At 46.5% G+C, this 21,077-nt stretch overlaps 1 protein-coding gene across 4 annotated transcripts in view; it reads left to right on the forward strand.

Moving 5' to 3' along the window:
- LOC143982908 (cytochrome P450 2G1-like) overlaps positions 1-21,077 on the forward strand; it is a 101,914-nt gene that overhangs the window by 70,151 nt on the left and 10,686 nt on the right. For all 4 annotated transcript variants that reach the window (XR_013274531.1, XR_013274532.1, XR_013274534.1 and 1 more), the window contains 3 exons: positions 9,760-9,901; positions 11,400-11,587; positions 14,310-14,451. Coding sequence is in view for 1 of the 4 variants with exons in the window: in XM_077482038.1 (XP_077338164.1) it covers positions 9,760-9,901; positions 11,400-11,587; positions 14,310-14,451 (472 nt within the window). In the remaining 3 variants the exon portion in view is untranslated. The remainder of the gene's footprint in view (positions 1-9,759; positions 9,902-11,399; positions 11,588-14,309; positions 14,452-21,077) is intronic.

A 21,077-nucleotide genomic window follows, 5' to 3' on the forward strand; every position in this document is an offset into this window, starting at 1 on the left:
GAGAATTTAGTATCACTTTAAAGCAAAGTAAAAAGGTTTTTCTGGCACCTAAGTGATCCTCCTATGGGATAGTAGTGAGTTTGACCTTTCGGACTACATGTGCTCCCTTAAAGCGGGAGTCCACCGGGACTCCGCGTTTTTTTTTTTTTTTTTTAAAAGCCAGCAGCTACAAATACTGCAGCTGCTGACTTTTAAATAGTGACACTTACCTGTCCAGCGCGCCCGCGATGTCGGCACCCGAAGCCGATCGCTCGCTCGGCTGCCGGGTCCTGCCGCCATCTTGGGTATGGGAATCAGGAAATGGAGCCTTTCGGCTTCATTTCCCGGTTCCCTACTGCGCATGCGCGAGCCGCGCGGCGCAATCCGGACGGTCCCCGCTGCCTCTGGGAGCTGTGTGTTTCCCAGCAGGCAGCGGGGCACTTGCTGAAGGGGGCGGGCGCTTGCGGAACGGGGGCGTAACCTACGCTCGTTCCGCAGAGAGCTAGCCCGGAAGTGGGTGCAGTTACCTGGATTATCCAGGTAACTGCACCCCCCTCCCCCCTGAAAGGTGCCGATTGTGGCGCCGGAGGGGGGGGGGATTCCGATGAGCGGAGGTCCATTTTAGGGTGGACCTCCGCTTTAATGTTAACAATAGGGGCATCCATTTGAATTATGAGGCAAGCCTGGAACAGATCCACTTTTTGGTTTTGTTACCTCCACTTATTTCAAGCCCACCGACAGAAATTCTTTTATTCCTAATGACAGTTGCCATCACGGCTTGTGGCTCAAGTCTGTGCCAAAGAGTCAATACCTGAGATTAAAGCGCAACTGTACGAATGATGCTGTTTTTCTTGCCCAAGCCCAGGTCCTTACCAAAAGATTTGAGGCTAAGGGTTATAACCCAGAGTTTCTTACTAACACATTAAATCAAGTAAAAAATTTCAATCGTGATGACCTTCTGAGAGGGAGGGTTGAAAATCAGAACAGGAATGCTTATCGCTGCCTATTTATCAACATTTTAGTGTTAAACATATTATGAACAAACACTAGAACATCCTTAAAAATGATAGGGTGCTAAAATCTATTTTTCCAGATAAACCACAGGTTGTTTTTAGGGGTGCACCAACCCTGAAAGAGAGATTGGCACTTAATATTCTTAACCCTAATGTGAACAATTCTAATTTATTTTCCGAAATTACTGGATATCATCAATGTAGAAGGTGTCAGGTCTGTTCTCTTAATCAATGCAGAACGAGAAGGACTACTAGTTTCGTCTCTTCCTGTACATCTAACACTTTTTCCATTGAGCCTTTAATTACTTGCTCCACTGTTGGAATTGTTTATATGCTCCAATGTCCATGTAGCCTGCAATATGTTGGCCGACTAAGTGACCTCTGCAGGTCCGTCTTAATGAGCATATAAACAACATACGCAGGGCCTTCACTAAGCATTCTGTATCGAAGCATTATCTCACTGTACATAATAGGGACCCTTCCAATACAATATTTTTAGGCATAGATAAATATATTTTTAGGCATAATAATAAATAGTTGCTTAGTTAGAAGTATTTCTAGATTGGAGATGGCTTGGGTACATAAACTGAAGAGTTATACCCCCTTTGGCTTGAATATTGATGTAGATGTGAACTCTTTCATTGATAATTCCTAGTGACAATTATACTGTGTGTTATAATATTAAGTTGTATGTCCTTTTTTTCCCATATTTTACCATATTTTGTTGTATTTGTAGGAGCTGACCTTCATGGTCAAGTCCGGCTTGATTCCAGTGATTTATTGAGCACTCTTTTGGTGGGGAGGCTGTTTTTTTTTCCCCCCCACTTATAAATTATTCAGGATCTAATATTTTTATTTAGAAGGTCCCTTTGACCCTTTTTTAATAAATTGTTAATTTCTCATTTATCTTTACCATTGTGCAATATATAGATGTTGTCCGGTATGGTCTGTCATAAATTGTATACTCAGATTCTCGTTTTTAAACAGTGTTTGGTTTGTTTGCTCAATGGGAGTGATTTCCGACTGGCTGTGTTGTGCAGTGCTCTCTGCATGGCTTGACGCCTCTGCTGGTCGGTGATCCCTCCAGTCTGTGAGCTAACAAATGAAGTAATCTAGCTATTTATTATTTTGGATGTAAGTTGGGTTATTGAGTTAGGCTGTTACAAATGACCTCTCCATTATACTTTTTTTTATACATGTTTGGTGGTCTAGTTTTATGTTTTTTTCTCAATGTGTTGGTATTTTCTGTGCTCCCTGTTGTGGTTTTCTTCTAACCAAGATGGCGCTTTTTGGCTCAATTTCCAGGGAATCAGGCCGAGGCTTGGTTAGCTAACTGATATATAAGCGGTGAATCAGGAAAAGTAATGATACAGATAAAGATAAAGAAAATATCAAGAATACTTAACTAAAGATACTTGTTTCCCGCCATGGAGTTCCATTTGCTGTTATGCAACATGGCACAGGTAATCAGGACCAGACACTTGTCTTGTGGCCATGTTACAAGTTCTAGCTAGGAGATATAAGTCTTGTATGTAGGAAATGGTCAAGCCCACTTTCAGAGAAAAATGAAAATGGCAAAATGTAAGGAGGCTGGCTTGTCCATATAGGTAGTTCACATTCCAACAGGATGATTCCAGGTAACCAATATGCAATATCTCTGTCATTAATTAGGAACACCTGTTGATCCTTGGCTTTCTTTGGTGTGGGTATTTTAGGTACGCTTGCCAATGAACTGCATGGCAGGTCGACATATGTCGGGTCAAGCATGTGGTGCCCAAGCAGGTGATATTTTGGCCACACGAGATATGCTTCAGACATAGGTTGAAAATAGCAGTGGTGCAATCTGATGCACTCGTCTCAAAAAAGGCCCACACCAAAGAACTTTTGGAATAACGGGCAGAGACAGCAGCGCCCTGCACATACGGAGCTCTGCAGTGTGATGCAGTCGTATTCTGCCCTCAAGCTGGTCCCTGGAGATGTGCCTCCTCCTACTCCTCCTCTCTCCTATCAGACACCCATGTGGAGTCAGTGACCTCATCATCTCCTCCCTCCTCATCACTGGAGCAAACCTGGCAGAATATTGCAGCTGGGGGAACATGACTGCCAGATTGCTTTCCTTCTTGGGCACCCCCTCTCTCTGGGCTCACGTTACAGCCTTCCTCTAGCTGGGTACCATCATCGGAGCCTTTAAAAAGCAGGGGATCCTCCTGGAGAATGTACCCAACACTGTGGTCAAACAGTTCGGGGGACTCCTCAGGAGGACATGGTGGGGCTAGGGAAGGAGTGACTGATGCCACTGAGCCGAGGGAAGAGGCCGCGTTGTCAGCTGCTTTGCCAGACAAAGTACCCTGAGCCAGGGTGAGAGAGGATGAGGAGGATGAGGACAGCTTGGTCATCCACTCTACCAAATCTTAGGCATGTTGCGGCTCAACACGGCCAGCTGCCGAAGTAAAGGACAAGCTTGTCCCATGGCCACATGCTGATGAGGATGCACCATGTCCATGACCAGCACTGTTGCCTCTAGACACAGAGCCGGACTCGCATTTTGGCAGACAATCCGGCCGTGTGTATGCCAGTCCGCCGTACTTTTGAAATGAGCAGACTTTTCCCGCCCGGAGAAGACGTCGCTGGCCCCGCCACCTGGTATGAACTTAAAGGGGAACCCCAACACCGAAAACATTCGGCGTGGGCTTCCCCCCAGGTCCACATCAGACCCTTGTCCGAGCACGCTACCCGGCCGGCCAGGAAAGGGGGGGACTGTGCGGCCTGCGGGACTGCACGCCCCCCCACCCCCAAAGCACCTTGTCCCCATGTTGATGAGGACAAGGGCCTCTTTCCGACAACCCTGGCCGTTGGTTGTCGGGGTCTGCGGGCGGGGGGCTTATCGGAATCCGGGAGCTCCCTTTAATAAGGGGGCCCCCACCCTATGTGAATGAGTATGGGGTACAATGTACCCCTACCCATTCACCTGTAAAATAAAGTACAAAAAAAACACAACACACAAGATAAAATAGTTTATTGCACAGCTCCGGGGGTCTTCTTCCGTCTTCAGGGGTCTTCTCGCCGGACTCCTCCGCTATCTTCTTGTAGCTCTTTTACTAGCGGAGGAGCCCGGCTTTCTTCCTCGCCGCCAGCCTCTTCTTCCGACTTCGGGGGTCTTGTCTCCTTCTTCGGTCTTCTGTCGCGCCGCCTTCTGTTCTTCTTCGCCTTCTTCTCCTGGAGATGTTGACTCGAAGTTCTCTCCGGCCGCAATGCCAGGGACGCGCTGCGCGGCAACTTATATAGGGACAAGGGGCGGGGTCATCGGCGTTGATGTCACATGGGTTGATGTCACATGGCGACAGTCCCAGCATCCTATGGGACTGTGACATTGTAAGGGGGTGGGGTCACCATGTGACATCAACCCATGTGACATCAACCAATGACCCCGCCCCTTGTCCCTATATAAGTCGCTGTGCAGCGCGTCCCTGGCATTGCGGCCGGAGAGAGCGTCGAGTCAACATCTCCAGGAGAAGAAGGAGAAGAAGAAGAACGGAAGGCGGCGGCCGCGGCGACGACAGAAGACCGGGCCACCGCCTGTAAAAGAGCTATAAGAAGGCGCGGTGGCCCGGCAGAAGAACCGAAGAGGGGGACAAGACCCCCGAAGTCGGAAGAAGAGGCCGGCGGCGAGGAAGAAAGCCGGGCTCCTCCACTAGTAAAAGAGCTACAAGAAGATAGCGGAGGAGTCCGGCGAGAAGACCCCCGAAGACGGAAGACCCCCAGAGCTGTGCAATAAACTATTTTATCTTGTGTGTTGTGTTTTTTTTTGTACTTTATTTTACAGGTGAATGGGTAGGGGTACATTGTACCCCATATTCATTCACATAGGGTGGGGGGCCGGAATCTGGGGGCCCCCTTATTAAAGGGGGCTCCCGGATTCCGATAAGCCCCGCCCGCAGACCCCGACAACCAACGGCCAGGGTTGTCGGGAAGAGGCCCTTGTCCTCATCAACATGGGGACAAGGTGCTTTGGGGTGGGGGGGCCGTGCGGCCCCCCCTTCCCCAAGGCACCCCCAATGTTGAGGGCACACGGACTGGTGCGGCTCGGAGGGGGGGTGCTCGCTCGTCCCCCCCTTTCCTGGCCGGCCGGGTAGCGTGCTCGGACAAGGGTCTGATGTGGACCTGGGGGCGTTGGGGTTCCCCTTTAAGTCCATACCAGGTGGCGGGGCCAGCGACGTCTCCTTCGCGGGCCCCGCCTACCTGGAGACGCAAACGAAAAGAGCGGACTTTCCTCCGCGTGTGTGGGTGAGTCCGTTCATTTCAAAAGTAGGGCGGATAGTATGGCGGACTTAGTACGCCGTATTAGTCCACTGAAAAAGTGCCGTGTGTGGGCAAGTAGCCCGTTTGGAAAGTCCGACGGACAGTTTGGCGGGAAGTCCGCCAGACTAAGTCCGTCGGATAGTCGGCTACGTGTGTACACGGCATAACTGACTCACCTGCCTACTCTAACTTAAATCAAATGACACTGTCTCTCTGTCTATCTCTCTCCGCCGCCGCAATACACTACACAAGGCCGCTATGCAGCTGGCCTTATATAGTGTGGGGCGTGTACTAAACCCTCTGAGCCATAATTGGCCAAAGCCACCCTGGCCTTGGCCAATTACGGCTCTCTGTACAGACGACGCTGTGACTGGCCAAGCATGCAGGTCATAGTGCATGCTTGGCCAATCAGCCAGCAATGCACTGCGATGCCGCAGTGAATTATGGGCCATGACACGCCACTCGAATTTGGAGCGAACGGCCCATAACGTTCGCAATTCAATGAACAACTCAACAGGCAATGTTCGAGTCGAACATGGGTTTGACTCGAACTCAAAGCTCATCCCTATTCAGAATTAATAATCCAGAGCCCTGTACTCCGCTTATATGTGAACTTTGTGTTATATCTACTTCTACTCTACTTTCACGGTGACCTTACATATTGTTCTCTGTAATTTAAGTCACATGTACCAAGAAGATAAATCTGGAGTGAATGTTTGGTGAATATCACATTCACTGCTTTAAAATTTTTGCCCTATATGTGTTACCTCAGCATCTGCAGTTGCTGCAGTTGCCATTTCCATCTGGACTATTATGGCTTAACACTGTGCCGTGATGCTGACACTTATTTATAAGGCATTTCATATTTGGAATGGTTTTGTACTTTTCCTAGCCTGCCTTTAACATATCGACAGGATAAACTACTTATCCTGACGGACATCTTTATTACTGAAGTTTTTTTGAAGTTCAGCTTTTTTGTTTTTGAGGTTATGTTGTTACCTACTTGAAGAAAATCCTGTGCAATTGCTCAGGCTGCGTGGCACTTATTGGGCGTTATTAGCTTCCTATCATTATGAAAATTGCTGCTCTTGAGGAAGCGTAATCCAGGCTCAACATGTCGAGCTTTTGAAAAATGTATATAGCCGGATCTAGATTTGGACACACAACTTATTGGATATTTACATCAGGCAACGATCCAAGAACCTATTTGGTTCATTGTCATGAGTGTGGTTACATTAGCTATTATGTGATGTCATTCTCTATATGTGTAGGGTATATTAATAACTAATTCTATTTTTATGTTACATATTGTTGTAATAACTGTACTTCAGTATTTTTTTATACTCGTTTTTTAATAAAATAAAATAATATTACTAATCTTTTAGATTTTCTACTTTGTGCCTATAAAGTCCACTTTATGTAGCATTTAAATTTTCCATAACCTGGGTTTCCTTAATTTTGACAAATCAAAGGCTAAATGATGGGGCAGTGGTTTGTTGTTATAACATAGGGATACAGGCCTTTGCAGAGTTTAAGAGATGGATGAGAAGTGATTTCTTATAACGTTTGGCTGAGAGTGGGCCAAAATGTAGGAGGAAAGCATTCAGTCATTTTGTTAACTGACATCAGTCAGTTTAATTATAATGTCGCTCATTTGTTTCCAATAGTCTTAAACCACTGGAAAGTTCCAGAAAATGTGTAAGACGGACCCCTCCTCTTGAACACATCTCCATTGCACCTCCTGTTTTGGCTATGGAACAAGAAGGGAAGGGAAATCTCCCCAATAGGATACAGATGGTGAAAAAAACCTGACAGGGATTATAATTCTCTCTTAGGCCGCGTACACACGCGCGGACTGTTTGCCCAACCTTGTTCGTCAAACAGTTTCGGCAAACAGTCCGCTCAAAATTTGCATGAGCGGACTTGCCCACACACGAGCGGACTGTTTCAACGAACTGTTTGCCAAACAGTCCGCTCAACTTTTGAAATGAACGGACTCGCCCACGTAAGGCGGAGGCAAATCCGCCCATTTCGAGCGCGTGTACAGGTAGGCGGGGCCCGCGAAGGAGACGTCGCGGGCTCCGCCGCCTGGAATGGGCTTAAAGGGGAACCCCAACGCCGAAAAAAATCGGCGTGGGGGTTCCCCCAAAGTCCACACCAGATCCTTGTCCGAGCACGCTACCCGGCCGGCCAGGAAAGGGGGGCGAGCGAGCGCGCCCCCCCTCCTGAGCCGTACCAGGCCGCGTGCCCTCAACATGGGGGGGTGCCTTGGGGAAGGGGGGGCCGCGCGCCCCCCCCACCCCAAAGCACCTTGTCCCCATGTTGATGAGGACAAGGGCCTCTTCCCGACAACCCTGGCCGTTGGTTGTCGGGGTCTGCGGGCGGGGGGCTTATCGGAATCCGGGAGCCCCCTTTAAGAAGGGGGCCCCCGGATACCGGCCCCCCACCCTATGTGAATGAGTATGGGGTACAATGTACCCCTACCCATTCACCTGTGAAATAAAGTACAAAAAAAAAACACAACACAGGGGAAAAAATATTTTATTGCACAGCTCCGGGGGTCTTCCGTCTTCGGGGGTCTTCTCGCCGGACTCCTCCGCTATGTGTGTGTAGCTCTTTTACTAGCGGAGGAGTCCGGCTTTCTTCCTCCCCGCCGCCGGCCTCTTCTCCCGACTTCGGGGGTCTTGTCCCCCTCTTCGGTTCTTCTGCCGGGCCACCGCGCCTTCTTGTAGCTCTTTTACAGGCGGTGGCCCGGTCTTCTGTCGCCGCTGCCTTCCGTTCTTCTGTCGCCGCCTTCGGTTCTTCTGCCGGGCCACCGCGCCTTCTTGTAGCTCTTTTACAGGCGGTGGCCCGGTCTTCTGTCGCCGCTGTCGCCGCTGTCGTCGCCGCCGCCGCCGCCTTCCGTTCTTGTTCTTCTTCTTGTTCTTCTGCTTCTTCTCCTGGAGATGTTGACTCGACGAGCTCTCCGGCCGGAATGCCAGAGCCGCGCTGTGCGGTCACTTATATAGTGACAATGGGGCGGTGTCACATGGTATATGTCACATGGGTTGGTCACATGGGTTGATGTCACATGGGGACTATGACATCGTAAGGGGGCGGGGTCACCATGTGACCAACCCATGTGACATATACCATGTGACACCGCCCCATTGTCACTATATAAGTGTCCGCACAGCGCGGCTCTGGCATTCCGGCCGGAGAGCTCGTCGAGTCAACATCTCCAGGAGAAGAAGCAGAAGAACAAGAAGAAGAACAAGAACGGAAGGCGGCGGCGGCGACGACAGCGGCGACAGAAGACCGGGCCACCGCCTGTAAAAGAGCTACAAGAAGGCGCGGTGGCCCGGCAGAAGAACCGAAGGCGGCGACAGAAGAACGGAAGGCAGCGGCGACAGAAGACCGGGCCACCGCCTGTAAAAGAGCTACAAGAAGGCGCGGTGGCCCGGCAGAAGAACCGAAGAGGGGGACAAGACCCCCGAAGTCGGGAGAAGAGGCCGGCGGCGGGGAGGAAGAAAGCCGGACTCCTCCGCTAGTAAAAGAGCTACACACACATAGCGGAGGAGTCCGGCGAGAAGACCCCCGAAGACGGAAGACCCCCGGAGCTGTGCAATAAAATATTTTTTCCCCTGTGTTGTGTTTTTTTTTGTACTTTATTTCACAGGTGAATGGGTAGGGGTACATTGAACCCCATACTCATTCACATAGGGTGGGGGGCCGGTATCCGGGGGCCCCCTTCTTAAAGGGGGCTCCCGGATTCCGATAAGCCCCCCGCCCGCAGACCCCGACAACCAACGGCCAGGGTTGTCGGGAAGAGGCCCTTGTCCTCATCAACATGGGGACAAGGTGCTTTGGGGTGGGGGGGCCGCGCGGCCCCCCCTTCCCCAAGGCACCCCCCCATGTTGAGGGCACGCGGCCTGGTACGGCTCAGGAGGGGGGGCGCGCTCGCTCGCCCCCCTTTCCTGGCCGGCCGGGTAGCGTGCTCGGACAAGGGTCTGGTGTGGACTTTGGGGGAACCCCCACGCCGATTTTTTTCGGCGTTGGGGTTCCCCTTTAAGCCCATTCCAGGCGGCGGAGCCCGCGACGTCTCCTTCGCGGGCCCCGCCTACCTGTACACGCGCTCGAAATGGGCGGACTTTCCGAGCGGGAACAGTCCGCTCATTTCGAAAGTACAGCGGACAGGCCCACACACGGGCGGACTGTTCGCTCAAACACAGTTTCAGCGGACAGTTTTTTGGAATTTCCGAAAGACTTTGTCCGTCCAACTGTCCGCTGAAACTGTCCGCTGAAAGCCCACACACGAGCGGACTGTCCGCCCAAACACTGTTCAGCGGACAAGGTTGGGCGAACAGTCCGCCCATGTGTACGCGGCCTTACTCTATTCAAAAAAGAAAAAAAAGTGAATCCAGGATTTTGCCCAAGCCTTAGCTTTAGTCTAATTTTTGACATCTAAGTTGTCTTCTCAATTCTTTAGGAAAAAGATGTGCTGCAAACTGAATTTCACATGGAGGGAATTGTGCATACCACATTCGATTTGTTTACCGCTGGTACAGAATCTGTTAGCACAACTTTGCGTTACGGACTGTTGATTCTGCTCAAACCCGCAGATATTGAAGGTTTGTAAAGTTCTTAAAAAAGTAAAGGACTAAAAAAACACAGAAGGTAGTGGAGAGTGGGAAAGAGGTTGTGGGTATAATATAGAAACTGGGGGAACATCAATGATATCATAAATAATAAAACATTTTTATCTAATAAGACAAGTTCACAGCATGACTTCCCAACCGTTGTACTTCACTCCTATGCATTTCATACTTAATCATGGAGATACCGTGCCTTGAAAACATTCATACCTCTTGAAATTTTCCACATTTTTACAACCAAAAATGTAAATGTATTTTATTGGGATTTTATGTGATAGACCAATACGAAGTGGCACACATTTGTGAAGTGGAAGGAAAATGATAAATGATTTTCAAACTTTCTTTACAAAAAATATCCCAAGTTTTGAACATCTCGCAGAGCACTGTTCAATCCATCATCCGAAAATGGAAAGAGTATGGCACAACTGCAAACCTAACAAGACATGGCCATAAACCTAAACTGACAGGCCAGGCAAGGAGTGCATTAATCAGAGAAGCAGAGCTCATGGTAACTCTGGAAGATCTGAAGGGACGGGAATCTGGTCAGAGTTGATGGGAAGATGGATGGAGCCAAATACAGCGCAATCTTAGAATTATTACCTGTTAGAGTCTGCAAAAGACTTGAGACTGGGGCGGAGGTTCACCTTCCAGCAGGAGAACGACCCTCGACATAAAGCCAGAGCTACAATGGAATGGTTTAGATCAAAGCATATTCATGTGTTAGAATGGTCCAGTCCCAAATCCAATAGAGAATTGAAAATTGCTGTTCACAGACGCTGTGCAGTCAATCTGACAGAGCTTGAGCTATTTTACAAAGAACAATGGGCAAATATTTCACTCGCTAGATGTGGAAAGATGGTAGGAGACATACCCAAAAGGACCTGCAGCTGTAAATCCAGTGAAAGGTGGTTCTACAAAATATTCACTCAGGGGGCCGACTTCAAATCCATGCCACTCTTTTCAGATATTTATTTGTAAAGAATTTTGAAAACCATTTATCATTTTCCTTCCAATTCACAATTATGTGTCACTTTGTGTTTGTCTATCACATAAAATCCCAATAAAATACATTTATGTTTTTTTGGCCATAACATGAAAAAATGTGGAAATTTTCAAGGGGTGTGAATACTTTTTCAAGGCACTGTAATGGTGTGATGCCTGTTTATTGTCACTGACATGGGCTTAGATAGTCAGATCAGTCATTTATACTAGTTGTATTAAAAAAACAAAAAAACTACTAATAAAGAACTACATTAATTCGATCAAGCAACATTTTAGTTCCCATGTTATAAAACATTAGATAAGCTATATACTGTAACTGGCTGTCAAACAGCCACTCAAGTTTATTCAATTATAGACCTTTTAATTATTTTTTTTATTATAAATTAAGAAGTTTCTGATAATTAAATCAGATAATTAAATTAACATTATTTTAGCTTTAAATCACCTGTTTCCATGGCTTCTATTTTTGCAGAAAGAATCCACAAAGAGATAGACCATGTCATTGGCCGGAATCGGGCTCCTTGTATTGAAGACCGGTCTCGTATGCCATATATGGATGCTGGGATCCATGAGATTCAGAGATTCCTTGACCTCTCCCCATTGGGAGTCCCCCACAAAGTGACTCGTGATGTGCACTTCCGAGATTTCATCATTCCAAAGGTAAAGCAATATGTGCCAGCCTATTTTTTTGGCTACCTTTGGCTAGCTTATTTAGGCAGTACACAAAACAGAGATAGTATGAAAAGTGCATTAATTCATGGAAAAAAAAATCAGATTTCACTTTTTTTTGAAGATAGATCAGTAAATAGTTGATTTTTCATGGTCTCTATTGGTTACTGCATTTTTTTCTTTATCCTAAATAAATAAACACATGTATACTAACTGTCCTCACGTTTGGTTTTAACTAAAGTCGGGCTTAGGGCTAAGACTAAATTTATCTACCTATAGCGAAATGTAAATAAATGCATACTTGTGACAATACAGTCATGAACTATATCTACATTTCAAAATGGAATTTTTAACCACTTCAACCCCGGAAGAATTTACCCCCTTCCTGACCAGAGCACTTTTGCGATTCGGCACTGCGTCGTTTTAACTAACAATTGCACGGTCGTGCAAAGTGGCTCCCAAACAAAATTGACGTCCTTTTTTTCCCACAAATAGAGCTTTCTTTTGGTGGTATTTGATGACCCCTGCAATTTTTACTTTTTGCGCTATAAACATAAAAAAAATCGACAATTAAAAAAAAAAACACATTATTTTTTACTTTTTGCTATGATAAATATCCCCCAAAAATTTATAAAAAAAATTTTTTTCCTCAGTTTAGGCTGATACGTATTCTTCTACATATTTTTGGTTAAAAAAAAAAAAAAACATCGCAATAAGCGATTGATTGGTTTGCGCAAAAGTTCAAAACAGGGGATAGTTTTATGGCATTTTTATTAATAATTATTTTTTTTAAATGGCGGCGTTCAGCGATTTTTATCGTGACTGCAACATTATGGCGGACACATCGGACATTTTTTACATATTTTTGGGACCATTGTCATTTATACAGCAATCAGTGCTATGCAAATGCACTGATTCCTGTGTAAATGTCACTGGCAGTGAGGGGGTTAACCAGGAGGTGGCAGTGTAGGGGTTAAGTGTATCCTAGGGGCGTGTTGCTAACTGTGCAGGGCGAGGCTGTGTTGTGCACATCACTGATCTCTGCTCCAATCACAGGGAGCAGAGATCAGTGTCACTTGTTGCTAGGCAGAACGGGGAGATGCTTTTTTACTATAGCATTTCCCCTTTCTTCCTCTCCCTGAGGCGATCGCGGGTATCCCTGTGGCAATCGAGTCCACAGGACCTGCGACCTGACTCACGGAGCTTCCCGCGGGCGCGCGAGTGCACCCCTGCTGCCTCTTAAAGGACAACGTACAGGTATATGATTCTGCCTGTACGTGCCCTTCTGCTGATGTATATCGGCATGAGGTGGTCGGGAAGTGGTTAATATGAAGAAATGAAAGCATTCCGCTTTATATTCTGTCACAATCAGGCTTATATGATCTTCCTACAAATAAATAGTTACTTTCCTCACCTATAACTGGCCTTTGCAGCAAGGAGCACATGGAAGGGCAATGCATGCAAAACAAAACCAAAGAAAATTCCCATCTCAGCTTACCTGTTAGACAGGACAATTCAGTTGATTGCGGTAAGTTGAGATGGGAAATTCTTTGGTTTTGTTTTATATGATCTATTTGTATAAATTTTTTTTTTGATATATATTTGTAACATTGGGGGGTGTTTAACTCAGTGGCAGATGTCTTTTCAGTAAGTTCACAGCGAACAGGAACTTTCGTTTAAGGGCATGGTAGCCCACTTTTATTAAAAAGGAACAACATAAAGTTCATACATGCACTTGGTTGCCCACACAGGGGTTCTTCTGCCAAAAAAAACAATACATGAAAAATGCCAAGCCACCTGGCTCTCTTCATCAGCACTGCCACCTAGGCTTTACAAATCAGCCCTCTTGGCCTTATAACAGGGTTCCCGTACAACTACTGTGCCTCTTTTCAGCTTCCTTGCCGCTTAGGCCTTCCACTTCAGGCTCTCATTTTTCTCAGATGCTCACAGCTGTAACACACACACACAGTGTCTCTAGAAAGCAGCCCCTCACTGCTCTGATCCTCAGACTTGTGTCTCTGGCTTTCTCTAGTGCACACCTGCACACTCTGGACTCCAGGAGACCTCCTGTCTCTCTGGGTGGAGCCCAGAACCCTAATCCTGACTCTGCTATAAGCCCAGGACCCACCTGCTCAATCAACCAGCCAGACTCCTGGCTGTTCCAAAAACCCGGTCCCAGGATTGGAGATTCCGTCCCACCCATAACGCTATGGAATCTCTGGGCTCCAGGTCCCCAAGTGGATTTTACAAACTTTGGAGGAAACTGATAAAACAGATTCCTCCACATTAAATACTCCTGGAGCCCCTCAACCTGCCTATTTGAGAACCCTGGGCGACAATTACTAGGACAGGGAACTGTACTGTCACAATATATATATAACATTTTTATTTTATTTTTTACTTATTTTATGGACATTAATGGACATTTTCCTGGCATAAACCATTATGATCACAGTAATCAATAACAATCAAATGAGACATGTACTAGGCTAAAACTCAAACTGAACAAAGAAAGAGTAAATCCATATTTGTCTTGTTGGTATCCATTAGGAAGTATGGAGGCATCTGAACACATTGCTGGATAACAATCCTACAGTACTAATATGGGTGTGATTATATAGTTCTCAGTCTTTAGAACAGACACTGAGTCAACGACTGACCCTATTAAATGTATAGGTTTACATCTTATATAACATCATATCAACTTTTATAGGACACCACTGTGTATGCCGTGCTTGGATCTGTTCTCCGAGACCCCAAGCAGTTTAAATACCCCAATGAGTTTAATCCTGGACATTTCTTGGATGAAAATGGCAAATTCCGTAGGAATGATGGATTCATGCCCTTCTCTTCAGGTATGCATCACTAAATACTGTAGGATCAACATAGCCACATGTGTGCCATCTATAGTACTACACACATAGTATTACCAGTATCATTGCACCATGTAGATGAAGTGATGGCTCTCAGGATGCATAAATATTCTGAGAATTTGGGTATTACTTAATACGTTGAAGGAAGAAACAGCAGGCAATTTTAATTGACTAGAGAACAGGGGCTTCATCAAACAAAAATAAGAAAGCTGAGCCACGGCAATCTTTCAGATAGTTGAGGAATGTGGGAAAATATTTCTGGACCCATAATGTTATCTTATTGATATTACTGTCTTAAGGAGGAAGTAAACTGATGGGTTTACTTCTTCTTTGTCTCCCTGCAAAGGTAAAGCATAATGGGCTACTATGCATCGCATAGTAGCCCATTATGTGTCACTTACTTGACACAGGAGCCAGCAATGTCACCGCTGTCCCCTGTAGTACAGAGCATCCATCTTCTTCCGGGTATCGCTGCTCCAGCCACTCACAACGCCGGAGCAGTGATGACGTCATTCCGGCGCATGCGCATGGGAGCCACCACTAACGGCATATTGCTGTCTACTGACTGTCTTTTAGTAAATATCTCCTAAACCGTGTAGGTTTAGGAGATATTTCTTGGACCTACAGGTAAGCCTTAATCTAGGCTTACCTGCAGGTCAAGGTGGTTTGTAAGGGTTTACAACTTCTTTAAAGAACTGATGTTGATTTAAATATTAAGGTTTCTGGGCAGGTGGATTCTTGAATTGTAGTGTAATATAACAAAAATGAAAATTGAAGTGCCATACCACTGCTAAGAGGTCCAGATACAACTTTATTTCAATAACCAGCCAAACCAGCTGCTGACAAGACTTGTGCTTGTAATTGCACAGGGAAAAAATAACACTTATGCCCCGTACACACGAGCGGACTTTTCAACATCCAAAGTCCGAAGGACCGAGTCCGTCAGACTATCCGATCGTGTGTGGGCTGCAACGGACTTTTGATTCGCCAAAGTCTGACGGACTTTAGAAATGAAGCATGCTTCAAATTTTCCCGAAGGAACTCCGCCGGACCCGGTCCCCTTCGAAAACTCCGCTCGTGTGTATGCTACTCCGACGGACTAAAACCGACGCTAGGGCAGCTATTGGCTACTGGCTATGAACTTCCTTATTCGAGTCGGGTCGTACGTCATCACGTTCGAATCCGTCGGAGTTTAGTGTGATCGTGTGTGGCCAAGTCCGTTCGGCCGAAAAGTCTGTCAGAACTCCGTCGGAACTCCGGCGGAACTCCTTTGGAAGTCTGTCGGACATAAGTCCTCTCGTGTGTACGGGGCATTATGCCGCGTACACACGACCGGATTTTTTGACGTACTAGGGCTGACGGTCTTTCCGACGGACTTTCGACGGAGTTCCGACGGACTTTCCAAATGAACGGGCTTGGCCACACACAATCACACCAAAGTCTGATGGATTTGAACATGATGACGTACAACCGGACTAGAATAAGGAAGTTCATAGCCAGTAGCCAATAGCTGACCTAACGTTGGTTTTTATCCGTCAAGACTAGCATACCCACAAACGGATTTTTCGATCCGGCGGAGTTCCGGTGGGAAAATTTAAAACATGTTCTATTTCTAAAGTCCGCTGGATTTTTGGTAAGCAAAGGTCCGATGGAGCCCACACACAATCAAATTTTTCTGATGGACTCGTTCCATCGGACCTTTGCTGTCAAAAAGTCCGGTTGTGTGTACGTGGCATAACAGTCTGATTTACTTCTAGTCCATTCCTACTCTTTGGATTGTCCCTCTGACATTTATTGGAATAAAATTGGAATAACTGGACTTCTTATCAATGGTGTGGCTCTTTACTTTCAATTTGTATTACTGTAATCCAGGGGTGTCCAAACTTTTTTCAAAGAGGGCCAGATTTGATGAAGTGAACATGCGTGAGGGCCGACCATTTTGCCTGACATTCTTTGAACCATTGAAAATTCGGTCTAAGTGTGTCCATCCAAGCACTAATACACGGCCCAACAAGAATTCTCTTGCCTTGTCGCGCTCGTTCCCGACACACAGACCAATGCTCTGCACTTTAGGGGGTACCGTTAATTCTTAATGGTACCCCACACATTTGAAAAAAAAAAAAGCTCAGGAACTTCTTTCCCTGCATTTGTGAGTAGGGAAGTCCATTGAAATTAATGGGCTGCCCCACACACAGTACGCAGCCACACAGATGTTGCATTTATGGGCTTAAAACAGGTGGTGAGGAGGCAACATAATGCCTCTTTACCGCCATTCAAATGCCTCTGAAAAGAGATCTGTGCATGGATTGCTTTTCAGAGGAGCAGCAGTCCTGGCTAATATCACACACAAGCCCTACAAAAGCAGTTTTGATGGTATAAGAATGGGGGGGGGGGGTCGGATTAAACGTAACATACACACAGATACATGCACACACTTGCAGACAAATGCACGCCGCACACACATACAGACACATGCATACACATACTTACAGACATACATGCACACACATACAGACATACATACACATGTGCACACACACATACGTACACACACACACACATACAGTCATACATACAGACACATGCATACACATACACATACTTACAGACACATACAGACATACACAGACATACATACAGACACATGCGCACACACACACACATACATACAGACATACATACAGACACATGTGCACACACAGATACAGACATACATGCACAAACCTACAGATATACAGACATACATGCACACACATACAGATATACAGACACATGTGCACACACACATACATACAGACATACACATACATGCACACACACAGACATACATACAGACACATGTGCACACACAGATACAGACATACATGCACACACATATAGATATACAGACATGTGCACACACACACACACATACATACAGACAAACGCATACACATACATGCACACACACAGACATACATACACATGTGCACACACATATACATACAGACATAAATGCACACACGTACAGACATATGTGCACACACACACACATACATACAGACACATGTGCACACACACACACATACACATACAGACACATGTGCACACACACACACACATACATCCAGACACATGTGCACACACACACACACACACAGACACATGTGCACACACACACACACATATACAGATACATGTACACACACACACACATACAGACACATGTGTGCACACACACAGATACAGACATATGTGCATACACATACAGACACATGTGCACACACACACATGAATAAAGCCCTTTTTAACACTAATGTAGCTTGTAGCATAGTACAGTACCTTTGCAGCTTCCTCATTCAGCTGGGTACTGCACTGTAGGGGGAAGCAGAGAGCACAGCACACTCCTCTGCACTTTACTTTCACTTTTGAAGCTCATGGAGCTTCTCACAGTGCTGGGGATTGGGCTCATCTGACAGCCCTGCTCCGGTGGCACACTAAATTGAGAAAGACCAGGCGGGCCGTTCAAAACCGAACCGCGGGCCGCAATTGGCCCGCGGGCCGGACTTTGGACATGCCTGCTGTAATCATTCAAGTACTTTGGCTTAGGCTTCTAGATTGGTCTGTCCTTGATGCCACCTTTACAGTGTTGTCAGTTTGTTGTACGTCACAATTTACTAACCTGTTCAGCTATTGTGGAACTGGATCTCTGCATTGGGCACCAAACAGACGAATCGCGATGGGCGGCGGCTTCTAGCATGTCTCCTTCTCCTCTGCAATACTGTGGTTTCTGCTGTGCGTCTTCTCCCTCCCCCTCCTCCTAGGCGTCCAATAGAATTGCCTGTCCTTTCAGGAAGAGGGATGAGTCTCAGGACTCGCTTCCTGATTGGCTGGGAGAAGGATCAGTGTGACAATAGCGAATTATTCATATTGTCACATAACTAGGTGGGTTCGGAGAGCAGTGCTCTGCACCCCGAGCCCACCCTTTTTTGAAGCCTATTGGAGCCTCTGGCTCTATTCACGTGCTTTAACCACTTGAGGACCGCCGTATTGCCATTGTACGTCAGCACAATGGCACAGGCAGGCATAATCACGTACATCTACGTGATTGCCTTCCAGCGGGTGGGGGGTCCGATCGGACCCCCTCCCGCTGGATACGGCGGTCCGATTCGGTCCAGGAGCGCTCCGTGATGAGGGGATGGCCGTTGGTTTTCGGCCACCCCCTCTGGATCGCTCCTGGCCAATGAGAAGCTTCCTCCCCTGTGTATTGTTTACACAGGAAGGAGGAAGTGATGTCATTCTCCTCGGGGCGGTCTTTTTGACCGGACTACGAGGAGAACAGTAAAAGTAAGTGTGCACCAACACTACACTGACATGTAGGTACACACAGGCACACAAACCCCCCCCGATCCCCCCCCCGATCGCCCCCCGATCCCCCCCCCGCCCCCCCTCCCCCCCCAGTCACAGTGTCACTGATTGCATTGATCATTTCTTTACTGATCAATGCATTCAGTGTCAGTTGTGACAGTAAAAACTGTCAGGACAGTTAGTGTTAGGTCCAGGGTAGCCCCCTATCACCCCCCAATAAAGATTTAACCCCCTGATTGCCCCTAGAGTTAACCCTTTCACCCCCTTTTGCCAGTGTCACTAAGCGATCATTTTTCTGATCGCTGCATGTGTCGCTAGTGTCGCTAGGTAGCTAGTTATTTTTTTAGGTTCACCGCCAGGTTTTTATAGCGCTAGGTACCCCGATATACTACCCAATAATGTTTTTAACCCCCTGATTGCCGCTAGTTAACCCTTTCACCCCCTTTTGCCAGTGTCACTAAGCGATCGTTTTTCTGATCGCTGCATTAGTGTCGCTACAGTCGCTAGGTAGCTAGTTATTTTTTTAGGTTCACCGCCAGGTTTTTATAGCGCTAGGTACCCCGATATACTACCCAATAATGTTTTTAACCCCCTGATTGCCGCTAGTTAACCCTTTCACCCCCTTTTGCCAGTGTCACTAAGCGATCATTTTTCTGATCGCTGCATGTGTCGCTAGGTAGCTAGTTATTTTTTTAGGTTCACCGCCAGGTTTTTATATCGCTAGGTACCCCGATATACTACCCAATAATGGTTTTAACCCCCTGATTTCCGCTAGTTAACCCTTTCACCCCCTTTTGCCAGTGTCACTAAGCGATCGTTTTTCTGATCGCTGCATTAGTGTCGCTACAGTCGCTAGGTAGCTAGTTATTTTTTTAGGTTCACCGCCAGGTTTTTATAGCGCTAGGTACCCCGATATACTACCCAATAATGGTTTTAACCCCCTGATTTCCGCTAGTTAACCCTTTCACCCCCTTTTGCCAGTGTCACTAAGCGATAATTTTTCTGAACGCTGCATCAGTGTCGCTAGTGTCGCTAGGTAGCTAGTTATTTTTTTAGGTTCACCGCCAGGTTTTTATAGCGCTAGGTACCCCGATATACTACCCAATAATGGCTTTAACCCCCTGATTGCTGCTAGTTAACCCTTTCACCCCCTTTCACCAGCGATCACAGTATAAGTGTCACTGGTGACGCTGGTTAGCCAGTTAGTTATTTAGGTTCCCCGTCAGGTTTTTATATAGCGCCAGGGACCCCCATATACTACCTAATAAAAATTTGAACCCCCTGATTGCCCCTAGTTAACCCTTTCACCACTGATCACCGTATAAGTGTTACGGGTGACTCTGGTTAGTTTGTTTTTTATAGCATTTTATATTCAAATCCGGAAGGCAGTGCTTGGTTTTCGGGGTCCCGTACGTGGCTAGGCTCCCAAAAAGTCCCCCACATGTGGTATCCCCGTACTCGGGAGAAGCAGCAGAATTTATTTTGGGGTGTAATTTGACTTCTGCACATAGCATGTGTGAGCAATATATCATTTAGTGACAACTTTGTGCAAAAAAAAAAAAAGTTTGTAATATTCCCGCAACTTTTGGCAAAATATAAAATATTCCATGGACTCAACATGCCTCTCAGTAAATAGCTTGGGGTGTCTACTTTCCAAAATGGGGTCATTTGGGGGGGTTTTGTGCTATTTTGGCATTTTATGGCCTTCGAAAATGTGATAGGTAGTGAGGAGTTAAATCAAAAATTTGCACCCTTAGAAATCCTGAAGGTGGTGATTGGTTTTCGGGGTGCCGTGCGCGACTAGACTCCCAAAAAGTCCCACACATGTGGTATCCCCGTACTCGGGAGAAGCAGCAGAATGTATTTTGGGGTGTCATTTCACATATGCCCATAGCATGTGTGAGCAATATATCATTTAGTGACAACTTGGTGCAAAAAAAAAAAAAGTTTGTAATATTCCCGCAACTTGTGGCAAAATATAAAATATTCCATGGACTCAACATGCCTCTCAGTAAATAGCTTGGGGTGTCTACTTTCCAAAATGGGGTCATTTTGGGGGGTTTTGTGCTATTTTGGCATTTTATGGCCTTCGAAACTGTGATAGGTAGTGAGGAGTTAAATCAAAAATTTGCACCCTTAGAAATCCTGAAGGTGGTGATTGGTTTTCGGGGTGCCCTGCGCGACTAGACTCCCAAAAAGTCCCACACACGTGGTATCGCCATACTCGGGAGAAGTAGCGGAATATATTTTGGGGTGCAATT

The sequence above is a fragment of the Lithobates pipiens genome, unplaced genomic scaffold (assembly GCF_037356315.1).
Source record: "Lithobates pipiens isolate NorthernLeopardFrog02 unplaced genomic scaffold, aLitPip1_a1.2 Scaffold_1, whole genome shotgun sequence".
Lineage (NCBI taxonomy): Eukaryota > Metazoa > Chordata > Amphibia > Anura > Ranidae > Lithobates > Lithobates pipiens.